This window comes from Hemitrygon akajei, chromosome 7 (assembly GCF_048418815.1).
Source record: "Hemitrygon akajei chromosome 7, sHemAka1.3, whole genome shotgun sequence".
Classification (NCBI taxonomy): Eukaryota; Metazoa; Chordata; class Chondrichthyes; order Myliobatiformes; family Dasyatidae; genus Hemitrygon; species Hemitrygon akajei.
The window spans coordinates 167149805-167173656 of record NC_133130.1 but is presented as its reverse complement, the minus strand read 5'-3'; the positions used below and the strand labels follow the sequence as shown (position 1 = coordinate 167173656).

At 41.7% G+C, this 23852-nt stretch overlaps 1 protein-coding gene across 1 annotated transcript in view; it reads left to right on the top strand.

Moving 5' to 3' along the window:
- The window catches only part of mrrf (mitochondrial ribosome recycling factor), a 69785-nt gene that overhangs the window by 2952 nt on the left and 42981 nt on the right, over positions 1-23852 (top strand). Inside the window, exons 2-3 of the mRNA XM_073052529.1 lie at positions 17523-17722; positions 21467-21622. Of these exons, the coding sequence (XP_072908630.1) occupies positions 17551-17722; positions 21467-21622 (328 nt within the window). The 5' untranslated portion in view covers positions 17523-17550. The remainder of the gene's footprint in view (positions 1-17522; positions 17723-21466; positions 21623-23852) is intronic.

Here is a 23852-nt window from a genome sequence, read left to right as displayed (position 1 = left end):
GTTTGGGCACCCCTGGTCAAAATGTCTGTTACTGTGAATAGTTAAGATGAACTGATCTCCAAAAGTCATAAAGTTAAAGGTGAAACATTCTTTTCAACATTTTAAGCAAGATGAGTGTATTATTTTTGTTTTGTACAATTTTAGAGTGAAAAAAGGAAAGGAGTACCATGCAAAAGTTTGGGCACCCCAAGAGATTTGAGCTCTCAGATAACTTTTACCAAGGTCTCAGAACTTAATTAGCTTGTTAGGACTATGGCTTGTTCACAGTCATCGTTAGGAAAGGCCAGGTGATGCAAATTTCAAAGCTTTATAAATACCCTGACTCCTCAAACCTTGCCACTGGCTGCAACACAAGCACAACCCCCGTGCTTAACAGTTAGAGAGCTGTTCTTTTCATGAAATTCGTCACCCTTTTTTCTCCAAACATACCTTTGCTCATTGCGGCCGAAAAGATCTATTTTAAATTCATCAGTCCACAGGACTCTTCCCTGAAGGTCATATTTGTGCAGCAACCCAGCAGCATGGGCTCCTCTAAGCAGCTGCCTGGTACTCTGAAAATTAAAATAAATGATGCCCACAAAGCAGGAGAAAGCTATAAGAAGATAGCAAAGCCTTTGCAGGTAGCCGTTTCCTCAGTTCATAATGTAATTAAAAAATGGCAATTAACAGGAATGGTGGAGGTCAAGTTGAGGTCTGGAAGACCAAGAAAACTTTCCGAGAGAACTGCTCGTAGGATTGCTAGAAAGGCAAAATCAAAACCCCCGTTTGACTGCAAAAGACCTTCGGGAAGATTTAGCAGACTCTGGATTGGTGGTGCACTGTTCTACTGTGCAGTGACACCTGCACAAATATGACCTTCAGGGAAGAGTCATCAGAAGAAAACCTTTCCTGTGTCCTCACCGCAAAATTCAGTGTCAGGAGTTTGCAAATGAGCATCTAAACAAGCCTGATTCATTTTGGAAACAAGTCTTGTGAACTGATGAAGTTAAAATAGAACTTTTTGGCCGCAATGAGCAAAGGTATGTTTGGAGAAAAAAGGGTGCAGAATTTCATGAAAAGAACACCTCTTCAACTGTTAAGCACAGGAGTGGATCACTCATGCTTTGGTCTTGTGTTGCAGCCAGTGGCACGGGGAACATCTCACTGGTAGAGGGAAGAATGAATTCAATTAAATACCAGCAAATTCTGGAAGCAAACATCACACCGACTGTAAAAAAAAACTGAAGATGAAAAGAGGATGGCTTCTACAACAGGATAATGATCCTAAACACACCTCAAAATCCACAGTGGACTACCTCAAGAGGCGCAAGCTGAAGGCTTTGCCATGGCCCTCACAGTCCCCCAACCTAAAGATCATCAAAAATCTATGGTGTTATGACCCCAGCCCCCTCCTTTGTGAGATTCGCAAGAGCCCTAGTCAAGGGGGGGTCAAATGACCCAAGAGAGAGAGGGAGACGTGCTGTAGACCACGTTCCCCAGGGAAGCAGAATAAAGCGACTCTTTGACTATTGTCTCATGAAAACCACGTGTAAAGCCCTCGGGCAAAGTGGGCTGGTCGCTCAACAAGACAAAAGCCTCGGACATAGCCATTGTCTTGGGAGACACCTTTGTGGGATAAGGAACTGGCCTACGTGCAAAATCTCAGGGCAATGTGAGATGGGTAATGGGGGAAGGATTGCCTCGCCCACCCTACCCTGATGGACATCTACAACCCTGCCAGTCCAGATAAAAGGTGGGCTGCCGAGGCGGGGCGCCAGACGCACCAGACGCACCAGAAGATACGCGAGAATTCCTGCGACTGCATTTAGAGAGCGACAGCCGGTGGTGGGGTTCGTGTGCGTCCTTCCCTTGCCTGGGATTGGCGACCTCACCACAGAAGAACGGCCTAGCTACAGGGGAAGCCACAGATGAGAGTCCATTCCCCAATGAGACTTCCGACTACCTCCTACAGGTTGGAAAACCTGTCGGGTAAATGTTTCATTCTCTCTCTCTCTTTCTAACAAAAGTGCACCAACGCGACACCACGACAACGGCAGCGGGTGGAACTGCAGTGACCGCAAAAAGACTTTTAAATATCCAGTAAGCAATATATATCTACATTACCCCTAGACAACTGTAGAGCTTATTTCTGATTGATTATTACTATACCTGTGCTTTAGATTGAGTTGTGACGACGTATATGATCTGAATGTTTTGTATTAACCATACGTTTGTGCCCCTTTATAAATAAAAACGTTTGAAAATAGTAGCATCAGGCTTCGGTGGATCCATCTATCTTTGCTGGAAAACTACCCGGTTACTGGGGAACGTAACAAGTGGGTTGCTCGTCCCGGATTTGAAACCAAAGGGGAGGGTCAGTGAATCGGGCTGTAAGTCCAAACTTAAATCTGGTTACGCAGGTAGCCATACAGGAAACCAGCAAAGATGGATGTGGGTGAATTTATGAGAAATCCGTCTGTAGAGGCGCTAGGGACGGCTACCAAATCAGACTTGGTAAATCTGGCAAAGGGGTTAGGCCTCGCAGAGGTGAGGTCATCAATGAAAAAGCAGGAACTGCAAGGGGTCATAAATCAGTATTACATTGAAAAGGAGGTGTTTGCAGCTGAGGATTTGGAAAATATCCCCGAAAAGAGATTAGCGAGTGGGACAGATCAGGTAGAGTTGGAGAAAATAAGGTTGGACCATGATCTTAAAGTAAAGCAGCTAGAAGTAGCTGCAAAGGAAAAGGCTGAGGAATGGGCTGCAAAAGAAAAGGAAAAGGAAAGGGAGCAGGTGTTCAAACTAAAGGAATTAGAGATGAAACGGGGTCATGAGCTCCAGCTAAAGCAGCTAGAAGCAGAAGAGAAAGAGAAACAAAGGAGCCATGAATTGGAGCTGGACAGGCGAAAGCAAGAGCGAAGAGCTCAAGGGCAAGAGAGAGAGGAGGGGTTTGATGTTAGTCGGGCGTTGAGGTTGGTCCCCCCGTTCGAGGAGACGGATGTTGATAGTTATTTCTTGCTTTTTGAAAAGGTGGCAGTGAATCAGAAGTGGCCCAGAGAGCAGTGGGTGGCGTTGTTACAAAGTGTGTTACGAGGGAAAGCACAGCGGGCATATGCCGCGCTGCCCCCAGAAAGGGAAGGGAATTATGATCAAGTAAAGGAGGCCATTCTCCGAGGTTACGAGTTAGTACCTGAGGCGTATAGACAAAGGTTCCGAAATTTAAGAAAAGAATGGAATCAAACATATACCGAGCTAGCCCATGAGAAGGGTGTGCTCTTGGACCGTTGGTGCACCGCGGAAAAGGTGGCTGAGAATTATGGGCGTCTCAGGGAGTTATTTTTGATTGAGGAATTTAAAGGTTGTGTTCCAGAAGAGATTCGGATGTATTTGAATGAGAGGACAAATCAATCCATCTCAGAAATTGCTAGGTTCGCAGATGAATATGCCCTAACCCACAAGACAAAGTTTTCCTTGCCAAAAAGTTACCAGAGAGACCGTGGGAACGGTAGAGAAAGTCCGCCGGCTGAGGCAGAGATCCCGCTGGGAGCTAGTGGTAAAATTGAGGAGGAGAGGCAAGACGGCAGGAGAGGTCCTGGCTTGACCTGTTTTAATTGTGGAAAGGTGGGTCATATTGCATCTAAATGCTTTGCTCCGAGAAAGGAGCCAGAGAGAGGGAAAGCAGCGATCCCTATCGGGTGTGCAGTGGTAATCAGAAAATCGGCAAGAGGGTCCCAGGGGAGCAGAGAGCGCGAGGGGTCGGAGATTTATATGTCACACGGAACCGTGTCTGTGAGGAAGGGGGACCCGCCAATTCCCGTACGGATTTGGAGAGACACGGGGGCGGAGCTATCATTAATTAGCCGTAACGTATTACAATTCGGACCTCCGACGGGCGAGGTAGCCCTGAGAGGAATAGGAAAAGGGACAGAAAGGGTGTCTTTGCTAGGGTCATTTTGGATTGTGAGCTGGTGTATGGATCAGTTGAAATGGGGGTGCCATCAGAATTCCCGAGAATGGATGTGGATGTCCTCCTTGGGAACGATTTAGCAGGAGGAAAAGTTTGGTCGGCCATGACTATGACCAGCCGACCGGTGCGTGTTGAGGCCCCGCCCATAGAGTCCCCGAGCTATCCCGCATGCGCTGACACTCGCAGCCTGTCGAGAGCGGCAGCTGAGAACGGGAGCAGTTTAAAATTGGCCAGTTTTGATTTGGCCCAGACGTCTTTACCGACCCTGTGCCACGAGGGTTTCGAGGGTGGTAAAACGAGGAATAGTAACGTAAAAGGGGGTAAGGGAGAGAAGGTAGATCTAGATGAGAAACAGATAAAGCTGTTAAAAGGTCCAGGGTTGGACATGGATGATCTGTCTGGTTTGGCAGGACTGTTTGAAGAAGTTGAAAATTCTAAAGGTGTTCCGGATAATGAAATGAGGGCAGTCCTAGATGAAAAGGATGCCATAACCTTGAAGAAGTCTGCTGGGTTGGCAGATGGGGTTGAGTTTACTCCGGAAGTGAGTTGCCCAGAGAGTAACTGGGAGGATCAGGGGAATTTAGAATTTGAAAAGGGTACGGGTATTGAAAGCCTGGAAGAGGCCAATGCCCCGTTTGAGTATGTCCAAGATGGGGATGCACGTGGTCCTGAACCTAGTCACGGAGCTCAGAAAAAAGCTGAGGTATTTGACTCAGCTGGACGAGACGGTCGTCCTTTTGGAGCAGATAGACTTGGTTCGGAAAAAAAAGGGTTAACCTTGGGAAGTGTGAGTTCCCAGATGGTTGTGCTGAAGGGGGTGTTCAGAGTTAATGTGGAGTTTACGAATGGGGAGATAACTGTTGTTGTGGAGGAGAACGGTAAATCTGTAGTTCCCAAATCGAATGAAAAAAAGTTAAAGTCTAGATTGATGCCTGCGCATCGATTACAGGTTGATTTGGAATGTAAGGGTGCCTCACACGCTATTGTTATTCAAGAAAGCGCTGTGGGGAAGCCAAGATTTAAATGCGGCCGGAGAAAAAAGTTTGAACTGAAACACATCAGCCTGCGTGGTCCTGACAAAAGGGTTAACTACCTGTGTAGCATTAAAGAATTGGGTGGAAATTCCCATGATGGACTAGGTTGGGGACACGGAGTTAAGAGAATAACCCTCGTGGAAAGGAAAGGCGGGAGAGTACCTCGCCAAATTACTCAAGTTCCCCACGGGGAGACTCTCCGGAAAAGAGGCGATGGTTAATAGAAAATGCCATTTTTAAACAGCAACGCTGGTTGTACGGGTTTGCGCCAAAGCCTGTGACTAATAAAGACAACCCCTTTGGAGACCTGCCGGTGAAATAACACGACCGAAACGATTAGTGTTTGTATAAACTTTTGTAGATGCACCTAAGCTAAGATCACACCTCCTTAGTTTTGTTGCTGAAGAAAATAAATAAATAGGTAGTTATTGAGCTGAGGTTTGATGCTACCAGACTTTAGTACGGTACGCGATGTTAAGATATTAAAGAAAGGGACACTGTAATTGTTACCTGTTTAGATACTGACTTGAATGTATAACAGTAATACTCTGTGAAGAGAGGAGCTTGTGTATTTTGTTAGAAAAAAAAATCCTATAAGACTCTGTACCAACTTGTTTTTAACCGCTGGTAAAAAACTTTTAAGAGGGGAGGTGTTATGACCCCAGCCCCCTCCTTTGTGAGATTCGCAAGAGCCCTAGTCAAGGGGGGGTCAAATGACCCAAGAGAGAGAGGGAGACGTGCTGAAGACCACGTTCCCCAGGGAAGCAGAATAAAGCGACTCTTTGACTATTGTCTCATGAAAACCACGTGTAAAGCCCTCGGGCAAAGTGGGCTGGTCGCTCAACAAGACAAAAGCCTCGGACATAGCCATTGTCTTGGGAGACACCTTTGTGGGATAAGGAACTGGCCTACGTGCAAAATCTCAGGGCAATGTGAGATGGGTGATGGGGGAAGGATTGCCTCGCCCCCCTACCCTGATGGACATCTACAACCCTGCCAGTCCAGATAAAAGGTGGGCTGCCGAGGCGGGGCGCCAGACGCACCAGAAGATACGCGAGAATTCCTGCGACTGCGTTTAGAGAGCGACAGCCGGTGGTGGGGTTCGTGTGCGTCCTTCCCTTGCCTGGGATTGGCGACCTCACCACGGAAGAACGGCCTAGCTACAGGGGAAGCCACAGATGAGAGTCCATTCCCCAACGAGACTTCCGACTACCTCCTACAGGTTGGAAAACCTGTCGGGTAAATGTTTCATTCTCTCTCTCTCTTTCTAACAAAAGTGCACCAACGCGACACCACGACAACGGCAGCGGGTGGAACTGCAGTGACCGCAAAAAGACTTTTAAATATCCAGTAAACAATATATATCTACATTACCCCTAGACAACTGTAGAGCTTATTTCTGATTGATTATTACTATACCTGTGCTTTAGATTGAGTTGTGATGACGTATATGATCTGAATGTTTTGTATTAACCATACGCTTGTGCCCCTTTATAAATAAAAACGTTTGAAAATAGTAGCATCAGGCTTCGGTGGATCCATCTATCTTTGCTGGAAAACTACCCGGTTACTGGGGAACGTAACAAGGGATAGACCTCAAGAGAGCAGTGCATGCAAGACGGCTCAAGTATCTCACAGAACTAGAAGCCTTTTGCAAGGAAGAATGGATGAAAATCCCCCAAACAAGAATTGAAAGACTCTTAGCTGGCTACAGAAAGTGTTTACAAGTGGTGATACTTGCCAAAGGGGATGTTACTAAGTACTGACCATGCAAGGTGCCCAAACTTTTGCTTTGGGCCCTTTTCCTTTTTTGTTATTTTGAAACTGTAAAAGATGGAAATAAACATGTAATCTTGCTTAAAATATTAAAGAAATGTGTCATGTGCCTTTTGGAAATCAAGTTTACTCGCTTTTACTCGCTTAGCTATTTACAGTAACAGAAATTTTGACTGGAGTGCCCAAACTTTTTCATGCCACTGTACCTCTCTCTTGATGGTAGCAATGAGAAGAGGGCATGTGCTGAGTGATGGCATTCCTTAATGATAGTTTCTGCCTTTTTGAGGCATGACCTTTTGAAGATGTCTTCAGTGCTGGGGAGGTGCATGGAGTTCATTCTAAATAATGTGATTATTTATTCTTGGGATGTATGAACTCAGGTTTGTTCTACTAACACAACAGGAGAAATCAGTGCTTCATGTTGTCAATGACACAAGCATAGTGACCTCCTGTATTAATGTTTCTGAAATAAATGCAAACTAACTTTTGCTGATGGAAGAAGAATTTGAAGTCCTTTTTTTTAATGTTTCTAGTTCTGTATGGTTATTGATGATACAAAGTCAGACTTCAGAACAGTTTCTGTAAATGTGTATTTTTCAAAAGACAGAGACTTGGAAATAATTTTATAAGGTATCAGAATCTGGTTTATTATCACTGACGTATGTTGTGAAGCAACACACACAAAATGCTGGTAGAACGCAGCAGGCCAGGCAGCATCTATAGGGAGAAGCACTGTTGACGTTTCAGGCCGAGACCCTTCATCAGGACGAAACGTCGACAGTGCTTCTCCCTATAGATGATGCCTCGCCTGCTGTGTTCCATCAGCATTTTGTGTGTGTTGTTGCTTGAATTTCCAGCATCTGCAGATTTCCTCTTGCATGTTGTGAAAGTTGTTTTGTGGCAGCAGTACAGTGCAATACATAAAAAGGAAAATTATCTTGTGTTACAATAAGAAATACAAAAAAATACACAAGTAGTGCAAAAGGAGAGCAGAATCATGAGGTGATATTCATGGCTTCATGAGCTGTGCAGAAATCTGATGGCAGAGGGAAAGAAGCTGTTCCTAAAACGTTGTGTGGAGTCTTCGGGCTCCTGAACCTCCTCCCTGATGTAATGAGAAGAGTGCATGTCCTGGATGGTGAGGGTCCTTAATGATGAATATCGCCTTCTTGAAGCATCACCTTTGTAGGTGCCCATGATGGAGCTGGATGAGTTTCCAACTTTCTGCAGTTTTTTCTGATCCTGTGCGGTTGTCCCCCCAAACCAGATGGTGATAAAAACAGTCAGAATGCTCTCCATGGTATATCTGTGGAAATTTGCTAGAGTCTTTGGTGACAAACCAAATCTCCTCACACTCCTAATGATGTTTAGCTGCTGCCATGCCAGCATGTTTATGTAGTCCCAGGATAGATCTTCAGAGATGTCACCCAGGAACTTGAATGTGTTCACCCTTTCCACTGCTGATCCCTCAGTAAGGATTGGTGTGTGTTTTCCCGACTTCCCCTTCATGAAGTCCAAAATCAATTCCTTGGTTGTCCTGATGTTGGGTGCAAGGTACTTGGTGCATTTTACTTTCCTTTCTGTCCTTCTCTATCAGGATGTCTCAAAGTGCTTTAGAATGAATGAGTATTTTTGAAGTATTGTCACAATGTAGGAAATGTGGCAGACAGTCGACCTGCTGCAAGTTCCTATAAACAGCTCTTGAAATATCCACGTAATTTGTTTAAAAAAACTGGAACGGAAATACTGAAGGTGTTGAAATCCAAATTAAAAACACAAAATGCTGGTTGTTGTCTCCATATTCTGCAGCATCCTTGGGAAGAGAATCGGAGTCGAGTTTTCACGTCAAGAGCTAAGTTTTGCACCCTATGCCTGCACTTCCTGTCTTCACCGCAGGTTTAATATAATGCAAGGGGAATACAGGGCATTACCTGAAAGGCGCACACTTCCAGAATCAGGTTTAATATTTCTGGCATATGTCGCGATGTTTGCAATTTTGTGGCTGCAGTTCATTGCAAGATTCGAGAATGTTTAATGTCATTTCCTGTACACAAGTGTGATGGAGAACAAAATAGTTGTTACTCTAGATCTGATGAAGCATAAAATCCCACAAAAGATAACAAACATAATAAAAAAACACAATATCAATACATAAGCTAGCTTATATAAGTAGATTTATTATATGTCCATAAAGTGACACTAGGCAGTACAAGAAGTGATTGACAGGAAAAAATAAAGTAGCGGTGGAGTTGGTGGGTGGAAGTGTTAATCAAGCTTACTGCTTACTGCTTGTTTACTTGCTTACTGTCTGGTGGTCCTGGTGTGGATGCTATGTAGCTTTCTGTTTGAAGGCAGAGGGACGAACAGTCCATGAGCACGGTGTGTGGGATCCTTAATGAATTTACTGACAAGTTTTCTGTTACGTTTTCTGACACCTTTCTGTATACGTCCTTGACGGCAGGTAGTCTGGCGTCAGTGATGTGTTGTAGAGCCTTTCTGTCTGCTGCAGTGTAACTTCTATACCAAGCAGTGATGTAGCTAAATATGATGCACTGTAGAATATGGATGTACATATAATAAAAAACTAAATTACAGTAAGAAATACAATTCTTAAAAATTATATTGAATAAGTAGTGCAAAAAGAGAGGAAAAGAAATAGTGAGGTAGAGTACATGGGTTCATTGTCCATTCAGAAATCTGATTGTGGTGGGGAAGAATTTGTTCATAAAGCGTTGAGTCTGTGTCTTCAAGTTCAAGTTCCTGTACCAAGTTCTCATGTAGCAATGAGAAACGAGCATGTCCTGGGTGATGGGGATCATTAATGATTCAGGGAGCATTCAAAATAAATTTATTATCAGTGTATGTATATGTTACCTTGAGATTAATTTTCTTGCAGGAAAAAAGGAATACCATAGAATATTACAAAATTTTATATACATAAAACCAAAGACTGTGCAAAAGAAGACAAACTGCAAATAAAAATAATACTGTGAGCATGAGTCGTTGAGTCCCTGAAAGTTAGTCTGTAAGTCTAGAATTAGTTCAGTGTAATCGTGATTGAAGTTATCGCACCAGTTTAGGAGCTTGATGGTTGAAGGGTAATAATTGTTCTTGAACTTAGTGGTGTTGGACCTAATGCTCCTGTACCTCCTTCCTGATGATAGTAGTGAGAAGAGAATATAGCTTAGATGGTGGACATCCTTGATGGATAATGCTTTCTTGTGGCAGCACTCCTTGTAAGTGTGCTCAATAGTGGGAAAGGCTTTGCCTGTAATAGACAAATATCTGTGCCCATGATGGACTGGGTATGGTCTACCGCTGTCTGCAGCCTTTTGTGTTCTTTTGCTTTGGAAATACTGTATGAGGCCACGATGCTAGTTAGATAAATGTTTTTCAAAGTCCTCACATCTCTGCCTTAGAATGATAAAATGTGAAGCCATGATTTGCCACTCTACAAATTCTTGTTCAGAGCAACATTGTTGGCAGGTGGTGACTGGAGCCCAGAGCTTTTCTTGGGAATACTGAGAACATCCATAAACATATCACCTTGGTTGCTGGAGCCTTTTTCAGAAGTATTGACAACATCCGTGAATATGTCACCATGGTGATTGAGCCCGGAGCCTTTTTTGGGAATACTGAGAATGTCTATAAACATATTACCTTGGATTGGTCTTCTGGTGATTGTCTCAAGCAAAAAGGCAGACTGCCTGATGGCAATCTTGGAAAGAGAAGAGAGATATTAGAAGGTGAAAGAAAGATGAATTACTAGGTGGGACTTGAGAAAAGTCTTTGTTTAAAAGGAAATCTGTGAGCAAGATTTGCCCAATGTCTTCTAATACCTAGTTAAGTTTCTAACTATACTTAATTTTACAGTTGGAAAATACGGTTACATATTGTGGAGCTAAGTTGTAACCTTATTCATCACAAACCACCTAACACTTTAATTTACAGAAGGAAATTGCACAGTAACATTAAGACCAGAGATGTAAAAAGAGTTGTTTCCAGAACAGAGTTACTGCACAAATTCTAATTGCAGATGACTAGAATAATGATTAAGTTATAAATAACAGTGCTGGCTGCCTTTGAGAATCCAGTTTCAGGAAGAAAGGGTTAAATATGCAGCTGCACGAATACAATAATTACCGATTTCATTGGGAATTAAGATTGTTAATGAGCCTTAAATCCTTAATGCCGATGTCCCACAATTGGGCTATTCTTTTAGCGATTTACTGAAAAATACTATTACACAGCATATGTGCTCCAAAGTAGCATTAAAAGTCCAACCATACAGTAGGTGGAATTACAAAAATAGTTTAAAAAAAACACATGAAATGATTTGAATAAACCATTATGAATAAAGGGAAGGAAACATTAAAATGTGCATCTCATTTGTTCCTCAAGCACTCTGTACATGATTGCTTCTGTACTTGAAGGTATTTAGAAAGGTTTTTAGTTAAAACTTTGCATATAATTTTCTACGGTGCGGTAAGTTAAAATCAGGTTCCAGAGGTTACAATGAAGCTGATATTGATTGGGGAGTGATCTGTGTGAGATGAAGCTTTTATTCAAATGAGTTAATATTAAAATTGAAATAGTTCTTCTAAAATAGTTTTTGTATCACACTGTTTCGTCAGTGTGTCAACCTATTAAGCACAGTGGTTGGAATGCATTTCCCACCTGGTGAACTCCTGGCCTCTGATTGCCTATAATACTGAAGGATATGAGTAGAAATAGATTTCTTTTTTCATGAAGGAGGTGGCCCAGGTCACTCTTATCTGCCTCCTGGTAGCTGCGTGCAGAACAGCAGATTGTTCCTCTAAAAATCTGCTCAGTGATTAAATTGTAACCCGAGCCAATCACAATGCAAGTCCATGCTCAGTCCAACCCTGGAAGCACTTTCGGAATGTTGTGCCTAGACTCTAAAGCCAAGGCAGATGTGTCATCCATGCCAGAGGGGGGCAATCTGAAGTCGGTTGAGACCCCTGGACAAGTTCATGAAACTTGGTGTTTTGCAGCAGCTGTACAGTGTGCAATACAGAAGAATATACTATAAATTATACGAGGGGTGATTGATAAGTTTGTGTCCTAAGGTAGAAGCAGTCAATTTTAGAAAACCTAGCACATTTATTTTTCAACATAGTCCCCTCCTACATTTACACACTTAGTCCAGCGGTCGTGGAGCATACGGATCTTGGACCTCCAAAAAGTGTCCCCAGATGGGTGATTAATAAGTTTGTGGCCTAAGGTAAAAGGAGATGAGTTATACAGCTCTTGTTACATGCATATGCAGTTCAACTCTTTGAGTGATTATGCAGTAAGTTTGAAGTTAATAACTCATCTCCTTCTATCTTGGACCACAAACCTATCAATCACCCCTGATGAGTTATTAACTCATACTACCACTTAACTGAGTAACAAAGCTTGTAGTTAAATTAAATACAGAACAAATTAAAATACTACCAATCGAGCTACAGTACTATAAAATGCTATTATAAATGGAGGAATTCATCCAGTGTACACTGCTGTGTTATTTTGATTGTAAATGAACAAAATCAATGCAGTCATCTAGTGCAGACTGTGTTCATACAATGCTTTTGAAGCTTGCATCTTCAATCTTCATTTTCTTTGTAACATCCAAGATGGCTGTTGATACCATAATTCTTCGTAGTTCCTAATTTGTTGAAGTAGTGACGTTTCATTTTCGCTCCTGGCTGTTTCTGGCATCTCCAAGTTTAAATGCTTGAAACTATTGTGAGCAAAACAGTTCTGAATTGTCTTACTGCTTATTTCTCACCAACTATCAGTGACAAAAATCACTGCCTTTTGAACATAAATGCACACAACTGATGCTATTTATAAACTTTTCGATCAAAGCATAGTGTAGTGTACAACAGCCATACAAGTGCACGTGACTGACACTAGTTAGAAACAGCTCAGCAACAGTCTTTTGTCCTAAATAAGCAAAGGGAATCCCAGCTATTTTCTTAATTAGTTTTTGTTTCATCAAGAGCTGTCCCAAATAAATGGCTACACGTATTAACTGATGGCCCAATTAACCAGAATCCACTGTATTTCTACAGAACTTTCATATCTTCTTAGGACATCGGGAAGCATTCTACAATAGTGAATGCACCTCAAAAGCTGTTTATTTTCTCTAATGTAAGCAATACAAATTGCTCATTTGTATAAAGGTAGCTTTTTGCAATTAGCCATATGATAACCAGACTACATGACTGAATTAAATCAAGATCCTTGATATTAATAACTTTGGTAGATTAGCATGAATACAAATTAGGGAATAAGAAAATGGAGTAACTGAGATTTATTGGCAGGTTAGCAGGGGAGTATAAATAGTTTGTGGTGCCAGAATTAGTTTTTTAAAATTACTGACATGTCTTGAAGTTTGTTGTTTTGTAGCACCAGTACATTGTGATACATAAAAATTACTATAAGCTACAATAAGAAATGTAAAAAGAGAGGTAGTGTTTGTGGACTATTCAGAAATTTGATGGCAGAGGGGAAGTAGCTATCACTAAAAATGTTGTAAGTGTGTCTTCAGACTCCTCTGTGATGGTAGCAATGAGAAGTGTGTGCGTCCTCTATGGTGATGGTCCATAATGATGAGCCTGAATGTTAATTTTTGAACTCTCAACCTGATACGTAAGAACTACCACCCTAGAGTGGAATATTTGCAGTTCAGTTCACACATAGCTTTTAATAACATCAATGTATGAACTGGTGTGGTCTTCTTAAGCCCATTGCCCCTACTGAGCGTAGGTTGCCAGAGTCCTCTGTCCTGGGCTAGTCTTCCAAGTTTTCCCAGGGGTGGCCCAGCTTCTTGGTGTTTCCTCCTTCTCCCAGGGATGAGGTCTTTGGAGTTTCTGTTGGCATTTCTGTAGCTCTGGGTGTTTACAAGATGGGGTTGCTAGTCACATGGTCAACCCTCCTCCTTTCTCAGCCGGGCTTGAGACTGAGCATGGTAGTTATGAATTAGTCTTCATTTGACTAATAAATCTAATCTTGAATTAATATTAGTTATTGTCCTTTAAGTAAGTGGAAGTTTTATAACCATGACCTTAAATGTTGCTGAAAATCAGACAGTCACTTTTGCTGAATTAGCTGTTATCCTACATCTATAGTGAGACTAGCATCAAAAACAAGTCCACACTGATGGATATATGCTTCCCCTTTCTGCTTTAGAAGTCCCACATGAAATGAGAAGTTTCGGCTGTTTAAATCCAATGTCTAAAACCCCATACAGTGCAAACTGTTCTAAAAAGGGTGGATGTGGAGAGAATGGTCAGGGAGTCCTAGACCAGAGGGCACAGCCTGGAATAGAAGGACATCCCTTTAGAACAGAGATGAGGAATTTATTTCGCCAGAGGTTGGTGTATCTGTGGAATTCATTGCCACAGATGACTGTGAGGTCAAGTCATTGGCTAGATTTAAAGCAGAGGTGAATAGGTTCTTAATTAGCAAGGGCATCAAAGGTTACGCGGAGAAAAGGATAATAAATCAGCCATGGTGGAATGGGGGAGCAGACTTGATGGGATGAATATCCTAATTCTGCTCTTATCTCTTATCGTCTTAAATATAGTGGCAATCTGTCTCTCAGAGGCCACTGGAATGGTTTGTATGAAGATGGGAATCATTTAGTCCCTTGACGTGGTGTGAAAATTGCTTTTAAGGTGCATGGAACAGAGTGAAATTAACTATATTCTATCTGGGATATAGTATGTCCATGCTGGACAGTCTTTTACTGGATAGCTAGATATCTTGTATGCAAATACTAAATATGCATACAGCTCCACAGCTCTCTCCCCATTTGGAAGATCAGAGCACAACCTGGTTCACCTCATGCCCTAAGTACAAAAACAGCTAGCTACCACCAAGATAGTAAAGAAGTGGTCTCCAGAGGCCATCAAGGTTTTAAAGGGTTGCTTTGGGGTTACTGACTGCAATGTGCTTTGTGAACCATATGGGGAGGACATTAACAGACTTACTGATTGCTTCACTGGCTCCATTAGCTTCTGTGTGGCCACTGTGATGCCATCAAGGACTGTTTGCTGCTTCCCTAACAACAAACCATGGGTTACCAGTGATCTAAATGCTCTTTGTAACCTCAGAAAGAGAGCTTCAGATCAGGAGACAGGGAGGAATTGGAATGTGCAGAGGGGGCTAAAGGAGATGATCAAGGTGGCTAAAGAGGAATGAAGGAGAGAGCTGGAGAACAAGCTTGGGCAGAGTAGCACACAGGACTTGTGGCGAGGCATGAAGAACATCACTGGCTTCAATCAGCCTAGCTGGAGAGCCTGCGATTGCACCCGTGAATGGGCTAATGAGTTAAACCAGTTCTTCAATAGGTTTGACAACTGCCCACCTGTTCACACCCCTCAACAAACCAGTCCAGGTACCGAAGCACGTAATGCTCTCTCAGCATAAACACTTCCCCTCCTCCAGTTCAACATGTGGATGAACAACACAGGCTACCACTGTCTCCATCCCCTCCTTGCCTTGCACCTACTATCCACACCTCCACATACCAACTGCTATTGTCCCAGTCTTCACCTCCGCCTTCCACCAACTCCTTCCCTACTGAGCAGGTGTCGTGTCAAGTCACTTTTGTCATTTCGACCATAAACTGCTGATTCAGTACACAATAAAAATGAAACAACGTTCCTCCAGGACCATGGTGCTACATGAAACACATAACTACACTAGACTATGTGAGACAGCTCAAGGCTGCACTAAACTGTGTAAAACAACACAAAAACTACACTAGACTACAGACCTACACAGGACTACATAAAGTGCACAAAACAGTGCAGGGCAGTACAGTAATTAATAAATAAATAAAGAACAAATTTCAGTATAATAATAAATGATGTAGATGTCAGTCTAGACTCTATGAGTATTGAGGAGTCTGATGGTTTGGGGGAAGAAACTTGCATAGTCTGGTCGTGATAGCCTGAATGCTTCAGTATCATTTGCCAGATGGCAGAAGGGAGAAGAGTTTGTGTGAGGCATGCGTGGGGTCCTTCACAATGCTGTCAGCTTTGCAGGTGCAGCGTATGGTGTAAATGTCTAATGGCAGAAAGAGAGACCTCGATGATGATCTCAGCTGACCTCACTATTCGCTGCAAGGTCTTGCGATCCGAGACGGTGCAATTTCCAAACCAGGCAGTGCTGCACTGCTCAGGATGCCCTCACTGCATCCTCCGTAGAATGTGGTGAGGATGGGGGTGTGGGAGATGGACTTTTCTCAACCTTCGCAGAAAGAAGAGATGCTGCTGGGCTTTCTTGGCTATGGAGGTGGTGTTGAAGGACCAGGTGCGATTCTCCACCAGGTGAACACCAAGAAATTTGATGCTCTTAACAATCTCAATGGAGGATTCGTCAATGTTCAGTAGAGAGTGGTCACTCTGTGCTTTCCTGAAGTCAACAACCATCTCTTTTGTCATTATAATTTTGTTAAATAATTTTATTGTAAAAAGAGAGCCGGAAGTAGTGAGATAGTGTTCATGGGTTCATTGCCCATTCAGAAATCTGATGGTGGAGGGGAAGAGTTTGTTCCTGAAATGGTCCTAAAAGTACAAGGCCAAACTTACTATCAGAATAATACAAGTTGCTCACTTTTAATGGTTAAGCATAAGGTAACAGCTGATGTCAAATGTAATTCAGTGTGATGATTGATTAGCAGCATCAGGTTCAAATTTATTGTCATCTGACTGTACATATATACAACCAAATGAAACAATGTTCCTTCAGACCATGGTACACCCACAGCACATAAAGAAAATATTACCATAATTAAGTTAAAATATAGTTCAAATTGCATGTAGTAGCAGTACAGGTAAACAGTAAACAGCTCACTATCCTGGTGATGAGACCTCGGTGGTGGCAGGATATTCATTAGTCTCACAGCCTGAGGGAAGGAGTTATTACCCAGTCTAGCAGTCCTAGTCCTGATGCTCCTGTACTGTACCTCCTACTTGACGGTAGTGGGTCAAAGAGATTGTGGGATGGGTGGTAGGGATCCTCAACAATACTTAAGGTCCTTCGCCTATAACGCTGCCAGTCAACTTACGATGTGTTTCTGGTGTCTGCTTGCTCTTTTTTATTGCTGTTTTCTGCGATTTTGAACAGGTCAGACTGGCTCTGCGACCTGAAGTTAACGAATGACACAGCTAGATTGAACTGAATATGCCTGAATGATTTCAATGATTTGTGGTTTGCTTTATATTCTTTCACTTGTTTTTTTTCCATTTGTGTAATTTGTTCCTTTTTTTTTGTTTGTTGGGGATTTAATGTTTCTCTTTGAACGGGTTCTATAGTTTTCTTACTTTGTTTTGCGGCTGTCTGTGAGAAGACGAATCTCAGGGTTGTATACTGCATGCATACTTTGATAATAAATGTACTTTGAATGTTGAAATGTCACAAGTGGGGGAGAGGGAAACCCCGGTGGTCCTCTCTGTTATTTTTTCTAACTTCTCCCAGTGGCTTGCTCTTCTGACTGTTAGATTGTTAGAAATACAAAGAGAATGGTTTTGACATTGTGTGTTATTAAAGAAACCTGGTATGAAATAAGGAAGTGTATTTTGACTTTGAATATTGGAAAGTGTTGAAAGAATAGTTGTTTTCATGTGTCTTGCAGTAGACTGAGTCTTAAAGTCTGAGAAATTAGTGAGTGTGTGGAAAATCCAATTGTAATCCATGCTGGCAAACTGCTGAAAGGTTTTCTGTCTGGTTTTTCTGCTGTACTTCAGGTAACAGTTAAAATCGGTTCGTTGCACAATGTCGTTTACACTGCGATGGATACGTCAGCTAGGACCGAGGGTCTACAAGTGTTGTTCACCCCTCATACAATCAGCAGTCCAGCATCGAGTCAGCCGTCCAGCTCTCTGTAGTCAGTGTGAGGCCCTGTACGTAACTCCGAGCCGACTACTTGCCACCAAGAAGACCAAAGGTAATTCTGCATTAATATTCCCATTCTCATCTAATCTGTTGTAGGAGTGAAAAGGATGTTTGCCTGCTTCTTGAAAGCATATGCACGTGTAATGTCTACTTTTGCAATGTTTATAATATTATTAAAGGAAAATTATCTGGAGGAGTTAGTTTTGTAGATCAGCTAATTAGAGTGAAGTTTTAATCTTCTATATTATGTTTAAAATGTTAACAGTTTTGATTTGGAAATTCTCTAAGACCTATTTTAATTAAGAATAATACAAATGGGTTCCATTTTGACACTTACGACTAAACTGACTCTGTGTGTGTGTGTGTGTGTGTGTGTGTGTGTGTGTGTGTGTGTGTGTGTGTGTGTGTGTGTGTGTGTGTGTGTGTGTGTGTTTATATGAATACGTGTAAATGTATATGATGAATAAAGGTGATCCTTAATGTGCAGATGACTGATTACAAAAATTAGCAGCAAACCCGTTCAGCCAGATGTGACCATCAAATGTGAATGTCTGTGCCAGAAAGTTTAGAGAAGATTTTGATTTCTTAAACTATAAGCACATTTCAATGAGTGCTTTTGAGAATTAGCAGGTAAGAGAACTTCATACTTAATTTTATTTATTTATTTAGAGATCCAACACGGTAACAGGTCCTGCCGGCCCAATGAGCCCCTGCTGCCCAATATATCCTTGTAACCACCTAACATAGCAAGCCACAGCCATACATCTTTGAAACCGTAACACCCAGAGGAAATCCACAATGTGACAGAGAGAATATTTAATCTCCTTACAGACAGTGACAGAATTGAATCCAGGTCACTGGTGCAGTAATGGTGTTATGTTACCCATGCCACCCCATTTATAAGTTTAGTATGTGGTCATATACACAAGATGCAATGAAGTGCCTCATTCACGTGAAGCTAACAGCGTAAGCAGGTATACATGGTAATAAATGTAGTGACAACATTACACAACAGAGTTGTGCAAAGATATTGTAATCTGAAGTAGTGCAAAAAAAATCTGAACTGAAATGCTAAGTGAGGGATGGTAGTGTAGCAGTTAGTGTAATGCTATTACTGTGTCAGTAACATGGTTCAATTCCCACTGCTGTCTGTATGGAATGTGGATGCTCTCCTCCCATGTTCCAAAGATCTGTGCGTTAGTAGTATAATTGGCAGCATGGGCCCGTTGGGTGAAAGGGCTACTTAATATGTTGTTTCTCTAAATAAAAATTAACAGCTGAAATCTCCTTTACTCCAGCTCCTTTATAGTGCAGACAGAAAAAGACCAAACTCCCTTCCGCCATCAGATTTCTGAATGAACGCATAAACACTTACTCACTATTTTTTGCTTTTTTTGCACTACTTATTTAATTGCAGTGGTGCTAGAAAGTTTGTGATCCCTGTAGAATTTTCTCTGTTTCTGCATAAATATGACCTAAAATGTGATCAGATCTTCACATAAGCCCTAAAACTAGATAAAGAGAACCCAAATAAGTAAACAACACAAAAAACATTATTCTTGTTCACTTATTTATTGAGAAAAATGATTCAATATTACATGTATTTGTTGTAAAAAGTCTGGGGCAGTTGCCTTCTACAAAAACTATTTGGAGTCTGGTGTTCTAATCAATGAGATGAGATTGGAGGTGTGGGTTGTAGAGGTGCCCTGCCCTATATAAAAAAAAAGGTCACACAAAGTCAGGTTACTGACAGAACCTGTGCTTCCCAAGAAAGATCTGTTTATGTGCACCATGCCTTGATCAAAACAACTTTCAGAGGCCCTAAAGAAGAATTGTAGAGATGCATGAAGCTGGAAAATGCTACAAAAGCATTTCTAAAGACTTGACTGTTCATCAGTCCACAGTAAAAGAAATTGTCTACAAATGGAGGAAACTCAGTGCTCCCTACAAGTAGGCATCCTGCAAAGATCACACCAAGAGCACAACTTATAATGCTGAAGGAGGTGAAAAAGAACACAAGGTTGACAGTAAAAGACTTACAGAAATCTCTAAAACTTGCTAAAGATTCTGTTCATGTGTGCACTATGAGAAAAACACTGAACAGGAATGGTATTCACGGAGGAAACCACTGCTCTCCAAAAAAGAAACATTGCTGAACATCTCAGGTTTGCAAAAGACCACCCGGATATTCTACAACACTTCTGGGACAAATTTCTGTAGACAGATAAGACAAAAGTTGAACTTCTTGGCAGAAATGCACACTGCACTGCACACCAACACCAAAACCTCATCCCAACAGTGAAGCATGATGGAAGGAGTTTCATGGTTTGGGGCTGCTTTGCTGCCTCAGGGCCTGCACTAGCTTGCAAACTTTGAGGGAACAATGAATTCAAAATTGTTTCAAGACATTTTACAGGAGAATGTTGGGGTAGCAATCTGTCACCTGAAGCTTAATAGAATTTGGATAATGCAACAATACAATGATCCGAAAGACAAGAGTAAATCAACAACAGAATGGTTTAAGAAGAAGAAAAATCATATTTTGGCATCACACAAAAATGCTGGAAGAATTCAGCAGACCAGGCAACATCTATGGAAAGAAAAGAGTAGTCGATGTTTTGGGCTGAGACCCTTCAGCGGAACTTCTCCAGTCCTGTTGAAGCGTCTCGGCTTGAAATATCGACTGTACTCTTTTCCATTGATACTGCCTGGCCTGCTGTGTACCTCCAGCATTTTGTGTGTGTTGCTTGGATTTCCAGCATCTGCAGATTTTCTTTTGTTTGTGAATTCATGTTTTGGAATGGCTGAGTCAAAGTTCTGGCCTTAATGCTATAGAGATGAGGGGGTCACACCAGTTACTGAAAGAAAAGGTTCTCATTCTTTTAGCAACAAATACATGTAATATTGGATCATTTTTCTCAATAAATAAATGAACAAGTATAATGTTCTTGTTATTTATTTAATTGAGTTCTCTTTATCTAGTTTTAGGACTTGCTCGAAGATCTGATGACATTTTAGGCCATATTTATGCAGAAATAGAGAAAATTCTACAAGGTTCACAAACTTTCTAGCACCACTGTATATAATCTATATTTAGTATAATTGATTGTATATTAAATATAAAATATAGTATATTTTATGTTTTGCACTGTATTGTTACTGCGGTAGCATAGTGGTTAGCGTGAGGATATTACAGCTCAGAGCGTCAGAGTTCAATTCTGCTGCTGTCTGTAAAGAGTTTGTATGTTCTTGTGAACTTTATGGGTTTCCTCCCATAGTCTAAAGACATACAGATTAGTAGAATAATTGGTTGTTGGGTGGCATGACTCGTTAGGCCAGAAGGACTTGTTTTGTGCTGTCTCTTTAAATAAATAACACATTTCACTACTAATGTCAGTGATAGTAAACCTGATTCTGATGTAGCTGCAATTATAAAGTGAACCAACTTCAACTCTGTACAGATAAGTTGTGAATGAACTTGCATTAGCTTCAGTCCCCATTGTAACAATTCTTCTTCCTAAGCCCATGTCAGCAGCTTGTCAGAGCCTTGTCCTGGGCCGATAGAAGGTTAATCAGCCCTGTGTCTTCCACTATCATCATATGACTTTGGACATCTTCTAGGCGAAGATCCTTGCTCTCCCAGGAAAAAGGTCTTTGCAGCTTCTGTTGGCGTCTCTGTAGCTCTAGGTTTTTATGGGATGGGGTTGCTAAACCCATGCCTCGCCCTCCTTTCACAGCCGGGCTTGGCACCTGCCATCGGGAAGTTACCTTAACAATTACTGATTATCAATTGCAGTGAAATCCAAAGGACACCCAGGATCTCGAGTGAACATCAATGCTGCTTTAGTGGAGGACATTATCAACCTAAATGAATTAAAACAAAATATGTTGGAAATCGTAGAGAATCTTAAAGATGATTATGGGAAGAATCTGAGCATAAGAACCTCTCCAGGTAAGCTTTCTCAATATACTGTTTGTGCTGTAACAAGTGTCTGGACAAAGTTGGGTTGTTTTTTCTGGAGCAGCGGAGATCTGATAGAGGTTTTATGAGAGGTATAAATAGAGTAGACCGACAGTATCTTTTTCCCAGGGTTGAAGTGTCTAACACCAGAGGGCATGCATTTAAGATGAGAGGGGGTAATTTCAAAAGAGATGTGAGGGGCAAGAGTGGTGGGTGTCTGGAATGCACTGCCTAGGGTGGTGGTAGAGGCAGAAACATTAGGGACATTTAAGAGATGTTTAGGTAGGCACATGAAGGTGAGAAAAATGGAAGCATATGGACATTGTGTAGGCAGAAGTGATTAGTTGGCCATCTGATTACTAATTTTCTTGGTTTGGCATAAGATTGTGGGCTGAAGGGTCTGTCCAGTGTTGTAGTGTTCTGTGTTCTATCTTCTATACATGTTGTATAATGGTACAGCACCTGCTTTACAGAAAGAAACAATTGAGAAGACCTAGGTGTTTTGGAAATGGTGCATGTTTCATTATGGCCTTAGGCATGCTGCTGTATTTCTTAGTTGTGACTAATTTTTCATTCAGCAGAATAATTTCATGCCTTCCACAGCTCACCCAGAGTTTTGTTTTTGCCAATCAGTACTTCCCTCATCAAATTAATCAGGACGTAGAAGTGGGTGCCACGGTGTAGTGAACCCGTGGAATTCATGTGATAGACAGCTGTAGAGATGAAGTCATTGGGGATATTTAAAATAGAGGTTGATAGGTTCTTGATTAGTCAGTGTGTCAAAGGTTATTGGGATAAGGCGAGGAGGATGGGCTTGAGAGGGATAATAAATCAGCCATGATAGAAAGACAGAGCAGATGTGATGGGCCAAATGGTCTAATTCTGCTCCTATGTCTTATGGTCTTGTGGTATGAGTGGCAGTGGGGTGTGTTAATGAGTGGAGGTGTTGATCACCTTGACCGTTTGGGGGAAGTTACTATTTTGGAGTCTGGTAATTCTGGCTTGGATGCTACATAGCCTTCTCCCTGTTGTGAGTGGGACAAACAGTTCATAATCAGGGTGGGTGGGATCCTTCATGATATTTTGCTGGCCTTTTTCTGGCACCTTTCTGTATATAGGTCCTTGATGGCGGGTAGGCAGGTGCCAGTGTTGCATTGGACAGTTTTAACTACACACTGTAGAGTTCTCTTGTCCACTGCAGTGTAGTTTCTGTCCCACAGTGTGATGTAGCTTGTCCATCAAAGTGCATTTAACATTTACCAGAGAATTCTTAAGCGGCTCTTTGCTGCTATGGTGAAAGTACCCATTACAATGTGTTCAGAATGTCCTCATCAAAATCATAAGAGACATAAAATGCTGCAGTAAGTTGACCTCAATTTTACTTATTTTTATTCATTATCCAACAAGCTGATTGGGCTCCCCACAATGTACCCAATACCTAAATCACTGCTCGAGTAATCACTCATTTTGTTTGGCAAAATTGACCTTCATTCGCACTACTGTGCATTTGTCAGGCTGGTCGTTTGCTGATGCAACACTATTTTTCCGGTCAAGTGCCTGAATTAAGTGCTGCTAGATTTCCTGAAATCTGCCCCCTGGTTAAATTTCATTACCTTCTTTCACTGAGTGGCAGCAGCTCAAATGTCAAGATGGGTAATTAGACAACTTTATATTTAAAAGATTTTGTGGTGTGAAACTCTAATGGTTTCCAGAAATGCTTGTTTGGAGACCATAGCTCAGTTTCTGTGACGAAGGTGTTCCATTTATTTTCACTTTTAACCTAGGTTGCTATTTGTAATATATAACCTTTTACAAAACCGTAGCAGGAGGGAGATGTACTGTTTCTTCTATGAAAAAATGGGGCAAAGCCTTTCTGCTTTTCTCTAAAATCATAAAAAATTACCAATACTATATTTCAATATTTTTATTCCTGATTGTATAAGTTAGTTTATTATAGTCATGTCTTCTGAGGTACACTGCAGTGCCACGATAGCATATAGCGGTTAGCGCAATGCTTTTATAGCTTGGGGTGTCAGAGTTCAATTCTGATGCCATCTGTAAGAAGCTCGTATGTTCTTCCAGTGATGTGCATGTGTTTACTCCAGGTGCTCTAGTTTCCTCCCAAATTCCAAAGACATACTGATTAGTAGGTTAATTGGTCATTGTAAGTTGTTCTGTGGTTAGGTTTGTGTTAAATTGGAGGTTGCTAGGTGGTGCGGCT